General features: G+C 44.0%; 1 protein-coding gene across 1 annotated transcript in view; it reads left to right on the top strand.

Annotated features, from left to right (window-relative positions):
* Window positions 1-19,483, top strand: part of C19H19orf18 (chromosome 19 C19orf18 homolog) — a 29,226-nt gene extending 9,743 nt beyond the window's left edge. Inside the window, exons 8-12 of the mRNA XM_073795677.1 lie at window positions 795-1,539; window positions 2,214-2,503; window positions 7,950-8,079; window positions 8,753-8,821; window positions 19,241-19,483. Coding sequence (XP_073651778.1) covers window positions 795-913 — 119 coding nt within the window. The 3' untranslated portion in view covers window positions 914-1,539; window positions 2,214-2,503; window positions 7,950-8,079; window positions 8,753-8,821; window positions 19,241-19,483. The remainder of the gene's footprint in view (window positions 1-794; window positions 1,540-2,213; window positions 2,504-7,949; window positions 8,080-8,752; window positions 8,822-19,240) is intronic.
* Window positions 19,484-19,782: the final 299 nt, after the last annotated feature.

Below are 19,782 nucleotides of genomic sequence, written 5' to 3'. Positions count from 1 at the left end.
AGGCAATTCCGAGGACTGAAAAGAGAGTTCAGGAAACAAGACTTTTCCTGGACTCAACATTTCCCTTAAACATACTTATCAATGTCGTGTTGTTGCCGAGTTTTGACCACAGACAGGCAGATGCCCTCCTGCGCTGTCTGCCTCAGTTTGATGTGGAAATGGGATGCAGGCCCACAAAAAGAGGTTACTACCCCCAGGTCAGAGACGCCCCAGTGAGAATTGCCCACTACCCCTGCAAATCCTTGTGAGGATAGAACAACATATACGCTCATAGAAACCTGATTTTGTAGAAGTTCTGAGATTCTTCAGTACTTGCTTAAAATTTCTAGAGCAAAACGACGTAGATTGCAGTGTCTGATTCAATACTATTAAGCATGCACTGCATGGATCTCCTCTCTAACCACCCCAGAGATAGTCAGAGAGAGGCTGAGAGGCCAAGAGTAGAAGAGATAATTGATGCTTACTGAGGCAGACCGCCCTTGTACTCTTAGAAAATATTTTTTAATGTCTTTTCATTGCATTGAGTTATAACTTTTCTAAATGTTTAAAAATTGAAGTATAGTTTATTTACAATATTATACATTTTAAAAACTGGATATTTATAAAGCTTGAATACAGAAAGTGGGAAAAGCATTTCGAAATGCAATTTTCACCATCCTTATCAGACAAATGACATTCATGAAAGCCTGAAAATTCCATTGTTTGTTCCTTTATTTTTCCATATATTTCCTCACTTCTTTTGTCTCTAATTCCTGATTTATTAGTATCTAAATAATGTTATGTCTACATTTTAGTCGTTAGATCAAAAAGAAGAAAACATATGGAAAAGAAGAGATTGAACACAGAGCAAAAGTTGGTAAAGGAAGTGGAAATAAAGGATGCTATGCATACCGCAAATCCGGGGTGTCTGTGAAAAGAAATGAAAGAGAGGCAGGACATGCTAGCCAGTGTGGGGAAACAGTGACAGATGACAGAGTGTGAGCATGACTTGCTCCTGGAGAACCTTGTGCAAGAGCACTCTAAAGGAAGAACACCAGACGTAAAAACAGGAAATAAATTCATATGATATAGCAATCTTGCTTCCTAGTTCTTAGAGTTTATGAATAAATACAACGTAATTGGAAAAGGAAAAAATCCAACTTCGTAAGTGTGAAAGAGAAATTGTCAGGATTTTCTTTTCTCACTCCTAACCAGTAGTTTCTTCGGGTAAGTCTCTCAGACCAGGTGAGGAAACCACTTTCATGAAACAAAGCTTCCCCAGTGACATTATCTGTTAATTCCAGTAGCTCGCTTCCATTTTACGTATAACAAGACTGAGAATGTCAAAATGAATATGACAGCAGACAGTAACCTTTGTTTTTAGGGATCTGGGACCTGGTGCAGGAAATAGGTCTGCAGGCAAAGAGCTATAAAGCATTGCCAGGTGTACTGAGTGCTGTAAACTGGGAGTCACCGAGAGCTGTGGAAACACAAAAGGGGCAGGATTTAATCTGAGCGGTGTTATTGGTGTGGAAAACAGTCTGATGGTTCCTCGAAAAGGTAAACATAGAGTCACTACCTGACCCAGCAATTCCAGTCCTGGGTATATATCCAAAAGAATTGAAAATATATGTACCTGCACACAAGAGAAACCCTCACACAAACGTTCATAGCAGCATTATTCATAAGAGCAAAAAGGTGGAAACACCGCATATGTCCATCAACCGATAAACAAATTAACAAGATGTGGTCTCTCCATAGAGTGGGATGTTATTAAGCAAGGAGAAAGATAGAAGTACTGATACATGGTACAACATAGATGATCCTTGAAAACATTATGCTAAGTAAAAGCGGTTAGAAACAAAAGGTCCACACATCGTATGATTCCATTTATACAAAATACCTACAATAGGCAAATCCATAGAGGGTCAAAGTAGATAAGTGGTTCTGGGTGCCGGAGGAGGGGAGAAAAGGGAAAGATGGTTGGTGGGTAGGAGGATTCTCTTGGGGGCAATGAAAATGTTGAAAAAAAAGATTAGTGTAACTTGAGGAGGCTGGTACCGAACCCAAGTTCAGCTGCTCACCACTCAAAAGACCAATACTCAAGAGACAAGTGTTATACTTGATGTACAACATTGTTTTAATTCCTGCTGTACAGCAAAGTGACTCAGTTATACATATATATATACACTCTTTTTCTCTCTTTCTTTTTTTTTTTTGGCCGCACCTTGCAGGATCTTAGTTTGCCGACCAGGGATTGAACCGGGGCTACCGCAGCAAAAGCGCTGAATCCTAACCACTGGACCGCCAGGGAAATCCCTGGACTGCTTTTATCAAGTATCAAGCACGTGAGAAGAGCATGAATCTTCTCAGGCAGATGTGTCTTAGCAAGAATCACTGAGGCAGGCAGAGTTCTAAGATGGCCCCAAGACTCCTGCCCTCTGGTGTACACAGCTGTGTAGTTCCCTTCTCTTGAGTGTGGGTCTTTGAATATGACGGATGTCACTCTTGTGATTATGAAAAGGTGATGGGATTGTCGCTCTCTTAATTGTTACATTAAGCCACCTGTCCAAGTCTTCAGGGACTGGCTCCATGCAGGGAAAGACATTTACTAATCAACCCAGTGTGAAGGCTTCAGGCTTTCTCAGTTTTTTTCCAGACATGCATCTTCCCTGGTGTGTGTGTGTGGTGTGTGTGTGTGTGTGTGTGTGTGTGTGTGTGTGTGTGTGTGTGTTTCACCAGTTCTATCATATACAGTATGCTGCATTTATTTTTATTTTTTTAAAGTAGGATTAAAAGCCTTGTAGTCTTTTTTTTTTTTAATTTGTGGCTGCATTGGGTCTTCGCTGCTGCGTGCGGGCCCTCTCCAGTTGAGGCTAGCCTGGGCCTTACACTGCGGTGGCCTCTCCCTGCTGCGGAGCATGGGTTCCAGGCACATGGGCCCAGCAGTTGTGGCTCACGGGCTCCAGAGCACAGGCTCAGTAGCTGTGACACTTGGGCCCAGCTGCTCTAAGGCATGTGGGATCCTCCCGGACCTGTGTCCCCTGCATTGGCAGGTGGACTCCCAACCCCTGTGCCACCAGGGAAGTCCCTATGCTGCATTTAAATGTCTTGATTTCCCTAATAGTCTCACTCCCCACCCTTGCTCCGATTTTTCTCAGGGCTTTAAACATTCTACTGCATTCCTCTGCCTTAGTCTTTTTGTTGCCCGGCACTGTAGGACTGCAATCTCCCTGCAGCTGCCACAAGGTTTGGAATCTACCAGTGCCCTTGCTGGCAACTAATATTTGTGTATAGTTTGAAGAGGAGGTCTAAATTCATATTTTACCATTTGTGTACTTCAGTGCTGCAGACCTTATTTATTTATTTATTTATTTGGTCACGCCACTCGGCATGTGGAATCTTAGTTCCCTAACCAGGGATCGAACCCGCACTCCCTGCATTGGAAGCATGGAGTCTTAACCACTGGACTGCCAGGGAAGTCCCCAGACCATATTTATTTATTTATTTAAATTAATTAATTTATTTATTTTTGGCTGCGTTGGGTCTTCGTTGCTGCACAAACTTTCTCTAGTTGCGGTGAGTGGGGGCTACTCTTTTTTTTTCTTTTTTGCTGTATGTGGGCCTCTCAGTGCCGTGGCCTCTCCCGCAGCTAAGCACAGGCTCCGGACGCGCAGGCCCAACGGCCATGGCTCACGGGCCCAGCCGTTCCGTGGCATGTGGGATCCTCCCGGACCGAGGCACGAACCCGTGTCCCCTGCATCGGCAGGCGGACTCTCAACCACTGCGCCACCAGGGAAGCCCGGGGGGGGGGGGTGCTACTCTTGGTTGAGGTGCGCAGGCTTCTCATTGCGGTGGCTTCTCTTGTTGCGGAGCATGGGCTCTAGGTGTGTGGGCTTCAGTAGTTGTGGCACGCAGGCTCAGTAGTTGTGGCTCACGGGCTCTAGAGCACAGGCTCAGTAGTTGTGGCGCACAGGCTTAGTTGCTCCGTGGCATGTGGGATCTTCGCGGACCAGGGCTCGTACCCATCTCCCCTGCATTGGCAGATGGATTCTTAACCACTGTGGCACCGGGGAAGTCCCTCTGTTTGTTTTTTACTGTATATTTATATCTCAATTTGTTTCAGAGCAATTACTTCAAACGTACATAGTTAATTTATTTTTGTCTATGATCATTGCCGTATGATTGTTAAAGATAATTTCTTGAATTCCTAAACATGGTTTAATTTTTATAATTTTGACGCTTGAATTGCTTATGATAATTTTTATGAGTTTCCTATACCCGGGGACACAACTTTTGTGACTCTATGGAATGACAGGTTCATTTATATCTGTAGCCTTTAGGGGCGTCTGAAAGAATTTGTTTAGCCTCTCAGAGCACGCTGAGCTTCCCGGGAGTACAAACTAATACGTCTCCAAACACCTGCGCCATCAGTTGCAGAAAGGGCTCCCCAGAAATCTGAGTATGGCCTTTTCAAGAAGGAGCGAAGTCCCTCCTCTGCCCGAGAACCCAGACGCACAATTTCCCAGCGCCCCTGGCAGCGGAGCTCTGCCTTTTTTTTTTTTTTTCTGCCTTCTTTACTAGAGGTCGGCGGGGAGTATCCTCACACGCGGCCTGTGGTTCTGCGGGAACTACATTACCCAGAATGCTCCACGACGGGCGGCAGCGCCACTCAGCCAATCAAAGTCTCATAAAAGGGGCGTTTCCGTATCAGGTGCAATTCATAAGGGAGAGACTTCTGGTTTCCTTCTCGTGGCGGCCATTTTAACTGCTCTGGGTCTGTTCTGGCTCCGGACTGCTGGGTCTGGACCGACGTGACGGCCAACAAGGTCCGAGAAGAGGCCTTGTTCCCCCAGGACAAAAGCGGGTCTGAGGCTCGGCGACGCCGCCCCGATGCCCCGCTCCAGGCCTGGGAGAGGGACTACCGATCTGGGTCCCGCTCTGCCCACAGACCCCAATGGCAGCGGTGGTGCTGAGGGACCCGCCTCAGGTAGATGCCTGTCCTCCGGACCCTCACCGCGCTCACTCCAGCAGACACTAAAGCCCCCAGTGCGGGGCGCCTGCTCTTGTGCTCGCAACCCTAACCCCAGCAGACAATAAAGCTCCCAGTGTGGGGCTTCTGCTCTCGTGCTCCCAGCCCAGGACCCTCTGTCCAGGATGGTGAGGCGGCCGTGGGTGTGATGCCAAAAGCTTGGCCTCTGTGCACAGGTGCCGAATCGAATCTCAGAGACAGTTTTCGGTGAAGAAGAAAATAATAGTTTTATTGCTTTGCCAGGCGAGGGGGGACACAGTGGGCTCGTGCCCCGAAAACCTGTTGTCCCAACACCGGGGGAATTTGGCGAGGAGTTTTACAGCAACAGTTGAAGAACGCGGTTGTTGATTAGGATCAGGGTGTGAGCAGGGTTTGCATTCCTTTAATCTGGCCTCAGGTGGTGTCCTGATCTCTGAAGAGTGCTTCATCAAGTAGTTAGCATCTTCTATTTGTTGGGGGTTTTAGTTCAGTAGAGCTCAAGGATATTGTTATGAATATCCCTTGACCTACAAACAAGAAAAGCAAGACACAGAAAGGCTTCCGTACCCAGGAGCCCCTCAGGGTCCTGCTAGGTTTCTGGTGGGGCCCTGTTTCTGACAGTGTGGTGGCAAGTGGGGGAGGGTGACAGGCACAGGGACACCTTGTAAAAGGGGAACTGATCACTGAGGCTCAGAGATTAAGTAGCTATCCCAGACTTCAGGGCCAGGCAGGGGTACATGGAAGCCTGAGCCCATCAAACCCCTCCATAGACTCATCACTTGTTCCACATTTCCATGGCTGCTTATGGAACCAACACAGTCAAGCGGAAGATGTCCCGTTCCCTCGCTGGGCCTGACACTGAATCACATGTCTGGATTGTGGTGTCTTGGGACCCTTAAGTGCTATTTCCCCAGTCCTTGAGTCCCACCTGGGGTGGTGGAAAAGGAATTGGGGAGGCTCTCAGAGACAGTGTTGTCTGGCAGGTGGCCAAGGCTCCCAAGAAAAGACGACATGAGATGGATGCACAGTCATAGTAGCAATTGAAGTGAGATGACAGTCAAGCCAGAACTGGTGCTTATTTACCACTCTGTACACACCAGGATTTTGTGAGGACTTTGGTGGAACTTGTTTCTCTCTTTTTTTAAAAAAATTAATTTATTTATGTGTTTATTGGCTGAGTAGGGTCTTTGTTGCTGCGCGCAGGCTTTCTCTAGTTGGGGCAAGCAGGCGCTGAGCGGGGGCTACTGTTCGTTGCAGTGCGCGGGCTTCTGATTACGGTGGCTTCTCTTGTTGCGGAGCATGGGCTCTAGGCGCGCGGGTTTCAGTAGTTGCAGCATGCGGGCTCAGTACTTGTGGCACACGGGCTTAGTTGCTCCGCGGCATGTGGGATCTTTCTGGACCAGGGATCGAACCCGTGTCCCCTGCTTTGGCAGGCAGATTCTTAACCACTGTGCCACCAGGGAAGCCCATGTAGCTTGTTTATCATTCAGCCTGGAGGATAAGGTCAAGAGCAAATGTAGTCATCTGTGAGAGTCACTAGGCTTGGGGTAGGCCACCTGTGGGCTGTTCTTTGAACGAGGGGTAGGTGGACAGAGGAAGGTTGTAGTGGTAGGGGGCAGCAAGTGAAGCACACAAGTAGAGGAGAGCCATGTGTGTCTGAGATACACGTGTGATTCTGTGTGACTAAGTCAGAGGCAAGGAACTGAGCCAGGCAGGGAGATCTTCATAGAAAGTTTTGGGGCTGTGACTGCTAGTGGAAGCCATGGGATGTCTGGCATCATACTGGATTGTGTTTAACTATGTCAAGCATAATCTTTATGTAATCTGTCAGATTGCAGCATAAGCCCGTTATGGGTAGCCTTAACATGGGTGGTAGAAAATGGGATGGCTCAAATGTCCTCAGTGCAAGTTGCCCTCCCCACTCTGCTCCTACCAGATACCCCCTTTTTAGCAAGGAGACCAGAGCAGTTCCTGTTCATCCCTTTGTAGCAGGTTTCAGTTCCTACCAATCCATGGAATTTTGCACAAAGCCAATCACACCCTCCCATGGGAACCAAGGAACACTTCTCCCTCTTGATACTACAAAGCTTATGTCCCACAGCCCCCAGTGTACAGCCTCTCTTCTGGAGTACAACCTCCATGTGGCCCTGTGTAGTGTGGTGTGTCCTCCTCTCTCAGGCTGTGAGTATATGTGATTTATAAACTGCTGTCTCATATGTTCAGTGTCAAATGTCACATGTTTGGCTGTCTCCATAACTATACACTGGGAATTCCACCCTCAACAGTGGGTTGAAGAGGTGTTGATTAAGACACGAGTAATGTAGGGAGACCAAAGACATGCCTATGGTGTGGGCCCTAAGGTGGTGGTGGCCATGGGCATGTGGCTGTGGAATCTAGGGATGTGAGGGATGTGCATTCTAAAGAGTGGTGTGAACTTAGGGAGTATACCTGAAGGTTCCAGGATCTGGTATTGAGACTTTGGTAATACCAGGGTAATATGAGCCTCTGGATCCTCTATGCCAGGCCCATGGCTTAGATATTGTTGACCCTTCAACAACAAGGGGTTAGGAGCACCAACCCTCTGCACACTCGAAAATCTGCATAAAAGTTTACAGGTAGGCCCTCTGTATCTGTAGTTCCACAACTGCTGATTCATCCTACCTATACACAGATCATGAGTACTGTAGTATTTATTTATTGAAAAAAATCCAAGTATGAGTGGACTCTTGTGGTTCAAACCTGTGTTGTTCAAGGGTCAACTGTATGTTTCTCCACCTGCCTCCTGGACCCAGGGATTAATGGGCACATGAAGACACAATGGCATCAGTGGTGCCAAGGCCTAGTTTCTCAAAACGCTGAGTTAAGGAGCTTGGGAGGAGGGTGGGCATGGAATAGATGTTGGGGGAAGGGATTGTGACTCAGAAGTGGACTGCTTTTGGTTCTTCTGTCATCATCTTAGCAGGGCAATGTGACCTTTGAGGATGTGGCCATGTACTTCTCTTTGGAGGAACGGAATCTCCTTGACGAGCCTCACAGATGCCTGTACCAAGATGTGATACTGGAGAATTTGGCACTTGTAACCTCCCTGGGTAAGACCCTCAAACCTACCCCTGTGCCCAGAGATAGCCTCTGCCCTTTCTCTTTCCCCAGGACCAGCTATGTCATTCTCAAATCAGGACTGTGGGCACTGCTTCCTCAGTTTCCTGAATAGGTGCTGTGGTTGGTAGGACTGCCCTCTCCTCTCTTTGAGCAGGTCCTACACCTGCTTTCCTGCAGACTCCCAGGGAAGGATGCAGGGTCCAGAGTCTTGTACTTATCCTGCATCCTACCTTACTTGCCTTCTCCCGGGCCAGGTGACTTTGTCCAGATCCAAGGAACGTGTGTGACCCAGGTCTAACTTACTTCCTCTAGTTGACATTTCCTCATGCCTGCCTGTGCCAGCAATTACCATCACTGACATAGTCACTACTTATGTGGATCATGTTCTGTTCTTGTAAGAGCCTCCCCCAAAGTTCTCTTTGTAATAGTTTTCTTTCCTGTGGGCTATCAGTATTCTGGGCCAATCCTGAATGCCTTCTGTCCTGTCTTTCCCTTAACACTTCCATCACCCAGGTCCCATGTAGTTGCTCATCTTGGGGGTGGGGTGGAGAGCCCTGGGTGGTTCACAGAATGGAAATAAATTGTCGTAGTCAGTTCATGCTGCTATAACAAACTAACATGGTTGGGTGTTTAAACAAACATTTATTTCTCACTCTTCTGCAGTCTGGGAAGTTGAAGATTAAGGCACTGGCCTTGTGGAAAGAGCCTTCTCTTTTTCTACGAAAAGAATAGGTATGTACTGTCTACTGCCCTAGGATGGTTTGCCTCTCTTTGACAACTTATCAGGATTTGGACAACATTCCATGAGGACATAAAACAAAAAAGTCCTCTCCTGGAGCCTCTGGTGAACAGTTGGGTCTTGCTTTACAGTGTGGTTCCATTCACAGCCTCCATCCTCCACACAATCCTACTTCTAAACATGGCCTCTCTCAGCAAAGAAGCCAAGCATAGATTATGGGAAAAATTGTTAATAACCAGGAAACTGGGTCTCACTGAGGAGAAGCAGCTTGTCCAAGGAACTATGGCCTCAACACCCACAAATCCCATTAGGGACTTCAGGGTTCCAAATCCTGCCTTAGCACTTGCAACTTGGAGTGCTTAAATGAGTAACAAACCTCATTCTCCTTTAGATCTGTAGGGCACAGTGATTTTCACATTCTAGGAACTATATCCTGACACTGTAAATTTTTAAACCTGCAGTTTAGGAGACAGTTTAAAAGGTAGAAAGGGAGCTAAAGGGCAGAAATTATGATTGCATAATACATTACATTACTGTGTTGCTCAGTAGCTTACCAAACCCTTTTACCCACATGTTTATCCCTGTCTGTCTTAGTACATTCAGGCTGCTGTAACAAAATACCACAGACTGGGTAGCTTATAAACAACAGAAATTGATTTCTCACAGTTCTGTGGGCTGGAAAGTCCAAGATCAAGGCACCAGCATGAGGTTCTGGTGAGGGCCCTATTACTTGTTCATAGCTGCCACCTTCTCTTTATGTCCTTATATGTTGGAAGGGGCTAGAGAGCATTCTGGGGTCTCATTTATAAGGGCACTAATCCCATTTATTATGGCCCCACCTTCATGACCTAATCACCTGCCAAAGACCCCCACTTCCTAATACCATCACATTGAGGATTAGGATTTCAACATATGAATTTTGCGGGGACACAAGCATTCAATCTATAGCATTCTACCCTTGGCTCCCAAAATTCATGTTCTCTCACATACAAAATAAATTTATCCATTCCAACAGCCCCCAAAATCTTTTTTTTAAACATCTTTATTGAAGTATAATTGCTTTACAATGTTGTGTTAGTTTCTACTGTACAACAAAGTGAATCGGCTATATGTATACATATATCCCCATATGCCCTCCTTCTTGCATCTCCCTCCCACCCTCCATATCCCACCCCTCTAGGTGGTCACAAAGCACCAAGTTGATCTCCCTGTGCTATGCGGCTGCATCCCACTAGCTATCTGTTTTACGTTTGGTAGTGTATATATGTCAAAACCACTCTCTCACATTGTCCCAGCTTACCCTACCCCATCCATGTGTCCTCAAGTCCATTCTCTACGTTTGTATCTTTATTCCTGTCCTGCCCCTAGGTTCTTCAGAAACTTTTTTGTTTTTTGTTTTTAGATTTCATATATATGTGTTAGCATATGGTATTTGTTTCTCTCTTTCTAACTTATTTCCCTCTGTGTGACAGACTCTAGGTCCATCCACCTCACTACAAATAACTCAATTTCGTTTCTTTTTATGACTGAGTAATATTCCATTGTATATATGTGCCACATCTTCTTTATCCATTCATCTGTTGATGGACATTTAGGTTGCATCTATGTCCTGGCTATTGTAAATAGAGCTGCAATGAACATTGTGGTACATGACTCTTTTTGAATTATGGTTTTCTCAGGGTATATGCCCAGTAGTGGGATTGCTGGGTCATATGGTAGTTCTATTTTTAGTTTTTTAAGGAACCTCCATACTATTCCCCATAATGGCTGTATCAGTTTACATTCCCACCAACAGTTCAGGAGGGTTCCCTTTTCTCCACACCCTCTCCAGCATTTATTGTTTGTAGATTTTTTGATGATGGCCATTCTGACCAGTGTGCAGTGATACCTCATTGTAGTTTTGATTTGCATTTCTCTAATGATTAGTGATGTTGAGCATCCTTTCATGTATTTGTTGGCAATCTGTATATCTCCTTTGGAGAAATGTCTATTTAGCTCTTCTGCCCATTTTTGGGTTGGGTTGTTTGTTTTTTTGCTATGAGCTGCATGAGCTGCTTGTATATTTTGGAGATTAATCCTTTGTCAATTGCTTCATTTGCAAATATTTTCTCCTATTCTGAGGGTTGTCTTTTCACCTTGTATATGGTTTCCTTTGCTGTGCAAAAGCTTTTAAGTTTCATTAGGTCCCATTTTTTTATTTTTGTTTTTATTTCCATTTCTCTAGGAGGTGGGTCCAAAAGGATCTTGCTGTGATTTATGTCATAGAGTGTTCTGCCTATGATTTCTCTAAGAGTTTTATAGTGTCTGGCCTTACATTTAGGTCTTTAATCCATTTTGAGTTTATTTTTGTGTATGGTGTTAGGAAGTGTTCTGATTTTATTCTTTTACATGTAACTGTCCAGTTTTCCTAGTACCACTTATTGAAGAGGTTGTCTTTTCTCTATTGTATATTCTTGCCTCCTTTATCAAAGATAAGGTGTCCATATGTGTGTGGGTTTATCTCTGGGCTTTCTATCCTGTTCCACTGATCTATATTTCTGTTTTTGTGCCAGTACCATACTGTCTTGATTACTGTAGCTTTGTAGTATAGTCTGAAGTCAGGGAACCTGTTTCCTCCAGCTCCGTTTTTCTTCCTCAAGATTGCTTTGGCTATTCAGGGTCTTTTGTGTTTCCATACAAATTGTGAAATTTTTTGTCCTAGTTCTGTGAAAAATGCCATTGGTAGTTTCATAGGGATTGCACTGAATCTGTATATTGCTTTGGATAGTATAGTCATTTTCACAATGTTGATTCTTCTAATCCAAGAACATGGTGTATCTCTCCATCTGTTTGTATCATCTTTAATTTCTTTCATCAGTGTCTTAATAGTTTTCTGCATACAGTTCTTTTGTCTCCTTAGGTAGGTTTATTTCTTGGTATTTTATTCTTTTTGTTGCAGTGGTAAATGGGAGTGTTTCCTTAATTTCTCTTTCAGATTTTTCATCATTAGTGTATAGGAATGCAAGAGATTTCTGTGCATTAATTTTGTATCCTGCTACTCTACCAATTTCATTGATTAGCTCTAGTAGTTTTCTGGTAGCATCTTTAGGATTCTCTATGTATAGTATCATGTCATTTGCAGACAGTGACAGCTTTACTTCTTCATTTCCGATTTGGATTCCTTTTATTTCTTTTTCCTTCTCTGATTGCTGTGGCTAAAACTTCCAAAACTACCTTGAATAGTAGTGGTGAGAGTGGGCAACCTTGTCTTGTTCCTGATCTTAGTGGAAATGCTTTCAGTTTTTCACCATTGAGAACTGGCTGTGGGTTTGTCATATATGGCCTTTATAATGTTGAGGCAGTTTCCCTCTATGCCTAATTTCTGGAGAGTTTTTATCTTAAATGGGTGTTGAATGTTGTCGAAAGCTTTTTCTGCATCTACTGAGATAATCATATGGTTTTTATTTTTCAATTTGTTAATATGGTGTATCACATTGATTGACGTGAATATTGAAGAATCCTTGCATTCCTGGGATAAACCCCACTCGATCACGGTGTATGATCCTTTTAATGTGCTGTTGGATTCTGTTTGCTAGTATTTTGTTGAAGATTTTTGCATCTATGTTCGTCAGTGATATTGGCCTGTAGTTTTCTTTTTTTGTGACATCTTTGTCTGGTTTTGGTATCAGGGGGATGGTGGCCTCATAGAATGAGTTTGGGAGTGTTCCTCCCTCTGCTATATTTTGGAAGAGTTTGAGAAGAATAGGTGTTAGCTTTTCTCTAAATGTTTGATAGAATTTGCCTGTGAAGCCGTCTGGTCCTGGGCTCTTGTTTGTTTTCCGGACTGGGGCACGAACCCGTGTCCCCTGCATCAGCAGGCGGACTCTCAACCACTGCGCCACCAGGGAAACCCCCTGGGCTCTTGTTTGTTGGAAGATCTTTAATCACAGTTTCAATTTCAGTGCTTGTGATTGGTCTGTTTATATTTTTTTCTATTTCTTCCTGGTTCAGTCTTGGAAGGTTGTGCTTTTCTAAGAGTTTGTCCATTTCTTCCAGGTTGTTCATTTTATTGGCATAGAGTTGCTTATAGTAATATCTCATGATCCTTTGTTTTTCTGCAGTGTCAGTTGTTACTTCTCCTTTTTCATTTCTAATTCTGTTGATTTCAGTCTTCTCCCTTTTTTTCTTGATGAGTCTGGCTAATGGTTTATTAATTTTGTTTATCTTCTCAAAGAACCAGCTTTTAGTTTTATTGGTCTTTGCTATTGTTTCCTTCATTTCTTTTTCATTTATTTCTGATCTGATCTTTATGATGTCTTTCCTTCTGCTAACTTTATGTTTTTTTGTTCTACTTTCTCTGTTTGCTTTAGGTGTAAGGTTAGGTTGTTTATTTGAGATTTTTCTAGTTTCTGATGTAGAATTTGTATAAACTTCTCTCTTAGAACTGCTTTTGCTGCATCCCATGGATTTTGGGTCATTGTGTTTTTTCTGTTTTTATTATTATTTTTTTTTTGAGGTACGTGGGCCTCTCACTGCTGCGGCCTCTCCCGTTGCGGAGCACAGGCTCTGGACGCACAGGCTCAGCGGCCATGGCTCACGGGCCCAGCTGCTCCACGGCATGTGGGATCCTTCTGGACTGGGGCACAAACCCGTGTCCCCTGCATCGGCAGGCAGACTCGCAACCATTGCGCCACCAGGGAAGCCCGGTCATTGTGTTTTCATTGTCATTTGTTTCTAAGTATTTTTTGATTTCCTATTTGATATCTTCAGTGATCTCTTGGTCATTTAGTAGCGTATTGTTTAGCCTCCATGCGTTTGTGTTTTTTAACAGTTGTTTTCCTGTAATTGATATCTTGTCTCATAGCATTGTGGTTGGAAAAAATACTTGATAAGATTTCAATTTTCTTAAATTTACCAAGGCTTGATTTGTGACTGAAAATATTGTCTCTCCTGGAGAATGTTCCATGGACACTTGAGAAGAAAGTGTATTCTTTTGGTTTTAGATGGAATGTCCTATAAATATCAATTAAATCTATCTTGTTTAATGTGTCATTTAAAGCTTGTGTTACCTTATTTATTTTCATTTTGGATGATCTGTCCATTGGTGAAAGTGGGGTGTTAAAGTCCCCTACTATTATTGTGTTAACTTTCAATTTCCCCTTTTATGGCCCTTAGCAGTTGCCTTATGTATTGAGGTTCTCCTGTGTTGGGTGCATAAATATTTACAATTGTTATATCTTCTTCTTGGATTGATCCCTTGATCATTATGTAGTGTCCTTCTTTTGTCTCTTGTAATAGTCTTTATTTTAAAGTCTATTTTGTCTGATATGAGAATTGCTACTCCAGCTTTCTTTTGATTTCCATTTGCATGGAATATCTTTTTCCATCCCCTCGCTTTCAGTCTGTATGTTTCCCTAGGTCTGAAGTGGGTCTCTTGTAGACAGCATATATACAGGTCTTGTTTTTGTATCCATTCAGCCAGTCTATGTCTTTTGGTTAGAGCATTTAATCCATTTACATTTAATGTAATTATCAATATGTATGTTCCTATTACTATTTTCTTAATTGTTTTGGGTTTGTTTTTGTAGGTCTTTTCCTTCTCTTGTGTTTCCTGCCTAGAGACATTCCTTTAGCATTTGTTGTAAAGCTGGTTTGGTGGTGCTGAATTCTCTTAACTTTTGCTTGTCTGTAAAGGTTTTAATTTCTCCATCAAATCTGAATGAGATCCTTGCTGGGTAGAGTGGTCTGAGTTGTAGATTTTTCCCTTTCATCACTTTAAATATGTCCTGCCACTCCCTTCTGGCTTGCAGAATTTCAGCTGAAAGATCAGCTGTTAACCTTATGGGGATTCCCTTGTAAGTTATTTGTTGTTTTTCCCTTGATGCTTTTAATATTTTTTCTTTGTATTTAATTTTTGATCGTTTGATTAATATATGTCTCGGAGTGTTTCTCCTGTATGGGAATCTCTGCGCTTCCTAGACTTGATTGATTATTTCCTTTCCCATGTTAGGGAAGTTTTCAACTATAGTCTCCTCAAATATTTTCTCAGACCCTTTCTTTATTTTCTCTTTTTTTTGTGGTATGTGGGCCTCTCACTGTTGTGGTCTCTCCCATTGTGGAGCACAGGCTCTGGACGCATAGGCTCAGCGGCCATGGCTCACGGGCCTAGCTGCTCCGTGGCATGTGGGAACTTCCCGGACCGGGGCATGAACCCGTGTCCCCTGCATCGGCAGGTGGACTCTCAACCACTGAGCCACCAGGGAAGCCCCAGACCCTTTCTTTTTCTCTTCTTCTGAGACCCCTATAATTTGAATGTTGGTGCATTTAATGTTGTCTCAGAGGTCTTTGAGACTGTTCTCAATTCTTTTCATTCTTTTTTCTTTATTCTGCTCTGCAGTAGTTATTTCCACTATTTTATCTTCCAGATCACCTATCCGTTCTTCTGCCTCAGTTATTCTGCTAATGATTCCTTCTAGAGAATTTTTAATTTCAATTATCGTGTTGTTCATCATTTGCTTACTCTTTAGTTCTTCTAGGTCCTTATTAAACGTTTCTTGTATTTTCTCCATTCTATTTCCAAGATTTTGGATCATCTTTACTATCATTACTCTGATTACCCTTTTTCAGGTAGACTGCTTATTTCCTCTTCATTTGTTTGGGCTGGTGGATTTTTACCTTGCTCCTCATCTGCTGCATGTTTCTCTGATTTCTCATTTTATTTAACTTACTATGTTTGGGGTCTCCTTTTTGCAGGCTGCAGGTTTGTAGTTTCCATTGTTTTTGGTGTCTGCCCCCAGTGGGTGAGATTGGTTCAGTGGTTTGTGTAGGCTTCCTGGTGGAGGAGGCTGGTGCCTGTGATCTGGTGAGTGAGGCTGGATCTTGTCTTTCTGATGGGCAGAACCACGTCTGGTGGTGTGTTTTGGGGTGTCTGTGAACTTAGTATGATTTTAGGCAGCCTCTCTGCTAATGGGTGGGGTTGTGTTCCTGTCTTGCTAGTTGTTTGGCATGGGGCATCTAGCACTGGAGTTTGCTGGCCACTGGGTGGAGCTGGGTCTTAGTGTTGAGACAGAGATCTCTGGGAGAGCTCTCGCCAATTGATATTACGTGGGACCAGGAAGTCTCTGGTGGTCCAATGTCCTGAACTCGGCTCTCCCACCTCAGAGGCTCAGGCCAGAGCACCAAGACCCTGTCTGCCACATGGCTTTCCTGGGCTTTGATTTGCTCATTTTAGTTTTTGGTCGAGCTCCAGTTGACATTTGGTTTGGCACACCATCAAGATTCTGAATGTTTCCAGTTTTATTTCTCCAATTTCCTTCCTTCTGATGATTTTTCTAAAAGCTTACTCTTCAGGTTTTTAGAAATCTCATTTTTTTCTTCTCAGTAATTCTGTGAGGTTGGTCCTGTTGGTCAAATTTTATAAAAGAATTCCTAAAGAGAATAAGTTGCTTGACTAGGATCACACAGCAAATAAGAATGCTAGGATCTCTTGATTCTTCTCAGTAACTTCTCTCTTCCCCCATATTTCTCTTTGTATCCTGGCCCAGCCCCACTTCCACAACCTCTCCAGTGTAAATCTCAGCAAGGGTCTATTGCATCATAGACTGTTCAGCTGGTTAATGGGCTTGGGCTCCTTTTAGCCCTATTGAAGACAGATACCACATATACCGTTAATTTTCCACATAGATTTCCAGAAACCTGACTCTCAGCCAGAAACCCAAACCCTGTAGGTGGAAAGGAAAAAACAAAAAAAAACCCCAAAAACCTACTACACCACCACTTCCACCTTGCAGGGCCAGCAAACGTGCCCCCCAAATCTTAACTAGTTCTAGCATCAACTCTAAATTCCAAAGTCTCATCTAAATATCATTTATATCAGATATTGGTGAGACTTGAAATACCGTTTACCCTGCAACAGATCTCTCTCCAGCTGAGAACCTATATAACCAAACAAGTTATGTGTTTCCAAAATATAGTGGTGGAACAGGCATGAGGTAGACATTCCCATCCCAGAATGAAACAATTCCCATTCTTAAGGGAAGGGAGAAAGGAGTGATAGGTACCGAGTAAGTCCAAAGCTTACTGGGGCAAATGTCTTTGGACCTTAAGCCTCAAGTATAATCCTCTGTGGTTCAGTGCTCTGCCCTCCAGGCCCACTGGGGAGCAGTCTTGTCTCTGCTGCTCTCCTGGATTGGGATCTCATGACGGTGGTTCTCAGACTGGCAGTGTTAGCTGGTGGCTCTGTTGGTGTTGTGTCCAGGTGCTATGGCTCTGGGAATCCCTGGCCCCATGTGTCTGCCGAGCACAACACAGCTCTCTGCCGGGGCCCCGCCGTGAGGCATGGAGTGGGAACATCGTGGTGTGCCTGACCCAGATAGGTGGCCCCACCCATTGGAGTCATGTTGCTCTCCCTTGGCCCTTGCTCTCTGGGCCTGTGGTGGAGGTGGCAGCCATGAGGGCCCCTGATCACCTTAAGGGGGATCATTTTTGAGATGGCAGATGAGGTTTCTGGGTCATATGCATGCTAATCTTATCAAAGTCTTAGTGTTCCCTTCTGAAAACACCTCATTCTTTTCAAAATGGATAGGCTGAGAATTTTTCAGATCTTTAAGTTCTGGTTCCTTTTTGCTTAACAATCCCGTCCTCAAGTCATCTCTCTAATTGTATCTTACTCTAAGCAGTTAGGAGGAACCAAGCTGCTCTGCAGCATGGTTTAGAATTTTCTCAGCTAAATATCAAATTTCATTGCTCACACATTTTACCTTCTATAAAACACTAGAACATGAACAAAATTCAGCCAAGTTCTTTTCCACTTTATAAAAAGGATCTTCAGTGTTCCTTGTCTAATAACATGTTCCTCATTTCTTTCTCAGACTTCATCAGAATAGAATAGCATTTACCGTCCATATTTCTATGCACATTTTGTTCATGATTCATTATCATCTAAGAAGATGGAAGCTTTCTCTATAACTCCCCTCTTTTGTTCCTAAGCTCTTACCAGAATTACTTAGCATTCTTGACAATATTGGCTTTTGCAAATATGCACCTCAAAACTCTTGGTAGCCTCTGACCATTACCCAGATCCAAAGCCACTTCTAATTTTTCAGGTTTTTCTTGCAAGCAGCATCCCACTTCTCAAACCAATTTCTGTTTTAGTCCAGTCAGGTTTCTATAACAAACTACCATAGGCTGGTACTTACACAACAAACATTTATGTCACAGGTCTGGAGGCTGGGCAGTCCTCGATCAAGGCACTGGCAGTTTCAGTGTCTGGTGAGGCCCACTTCCTTGTTCATAAATGGTCTCCTTGTTGCTGTGTCCTCACATGGCAGAAGGGGAATGAGAAGGCTTTCTGGGGTCACTTGTACAAGGGCACTAATCCCATTGGTGAGGGCTTCACCCTCATGATCTAATCACCTGCCAGAGTCCCCCACCTCTTACTACCATCACATTGAGGGTTAAGATTTCAACATATGGTGTTTGCAGGAACATAAACATTTGAGTTTGCAACATAAATCCAGCTACAGCAGTATGGATTCCATGGGAGCCTAGGCCTGGGGGAGGCACGATGTCTGATCTGTGCTCAGATCATACAGAAACCTATTCTGTTTGTGTAGTATTTTGGTGCTGTTGACAAAGGCAGCCTAATGCCTTTCCTTTCCCATTCTTGACACTGCCAACTTGTCAGGTCTGCTATTTGTCACTTCTGCTCTTCCAGCTCAGGGCTGTTCACCACATCTGTGGGCTACACATCTCACTCGCTGTTCTCATTGCTCCACCTGTAGTACTCTCTGACATTGGCCTCTCCTCTACATGTGCATTGTAACATGCACACATATTCTTTCTTTCTTTATTTTTTTTTAAGACTTTTTTGATGTGGACCATTTTCAGAGTCTTTATTGAATTTGCTACAGTATTGCTTCTGTTTTATGTTCTGGCCCTGTGGCCCCAAGGCATGTGGGATCCCAGCTCCTCGATCAAGGATCGACCCCACATCCCCCGCACTGGAATGCAGAGTCCCAACCACTGGACCGCCAGGGAAGTCCCACACACATATTCTTAAACAGTCATTGAACACCAGCTACTCTGTTGTAGTTGCATTTTCTTGGGCCTGAACACACTCTTCTACGTAACACACCAATGTCAGCAGAAGACCAGATCTCCAGAGAGAGTTGTTTCCAAAGGAGGGAGTTGTAGACCCTTTCCTCCCTGTGCTGCACTCAGTGGTGCTGTATTTAACCTCGTGAGTCCTCCCCTGTTCTGTGGTCTTTAGAGGCCCAGTTCTGCTAATCAACCCATTCTCAACCTGTACCCAACTCTTTGGTCCCCAGAACAATCCCACTGATTGTTCCTGGGTTTGTCCCACACACACTTTTCTACAGGTTACCCTTCTCACCGGAATCAACATGCACTTCACCAGCATTTCTTTCTTTCAGGTTGTTGGTGTGGAGTGGAGAATAAGGAGGCATCTTCTGAGCACAGCATTTCTGCAAAGTAATGCCACAGGATAGGACTCTTAAAGCAGGTCTGTCTCCCCAGAAGGCCCACCTCTGTGAGATGTGTGGACCCATGTTGAGAGAGGGTTTGCACTTGGTTGAACACAGAATCCATGAAAAATGAGGATTGACTGATTGTCTTGCCATAAATTGTGCATAATTAAAGATATACTCAGGCTGAAACTTGTGCTTTTTTACCATTTTATAGACTAACCAAGATTTTGTGAGGACTTTGGTGGAGTCTGGGATGTTTCATTCAGCCAGGTGCATATGATCAGGGGCAAATTCAGTCATCTGTGAGTCACAAGATCTGGGGTGGGTTATCAGTGGGGCTGGGCTTTGAATGATGGTTGGATGGACAGAGGAAGGGTGTGATTTCTGAGGGCACAGCAAGTGCAGGAAAAGCAGATAGGACCATGGGTAGCTGAGATCCACACATGGTTCTCTGTGACTGCGTCTGAGCCAAGGAGTTGAATGAGACC

Source organism: Tursiops truncatus, chromosome 19 (genome assembly GCF_011762595.2).
Source record: "Tursiops truncatus isolate mTurTru1 chromosome 19, mTurTru1.mat.Y, whole genome shotgun sequence".
Taxonomy (NCBI): domain Eukaryota; kingdom Metazoa; phylum Chordata; class Mammalia; order Artiodactyla; family Delphinidae; genus Tursiops; species Tursiops truncatus.
Note: the sequence above shows the minus strand (reverse complement) of the source record. Positions and strands in the feature narration are given on the sequence as shown.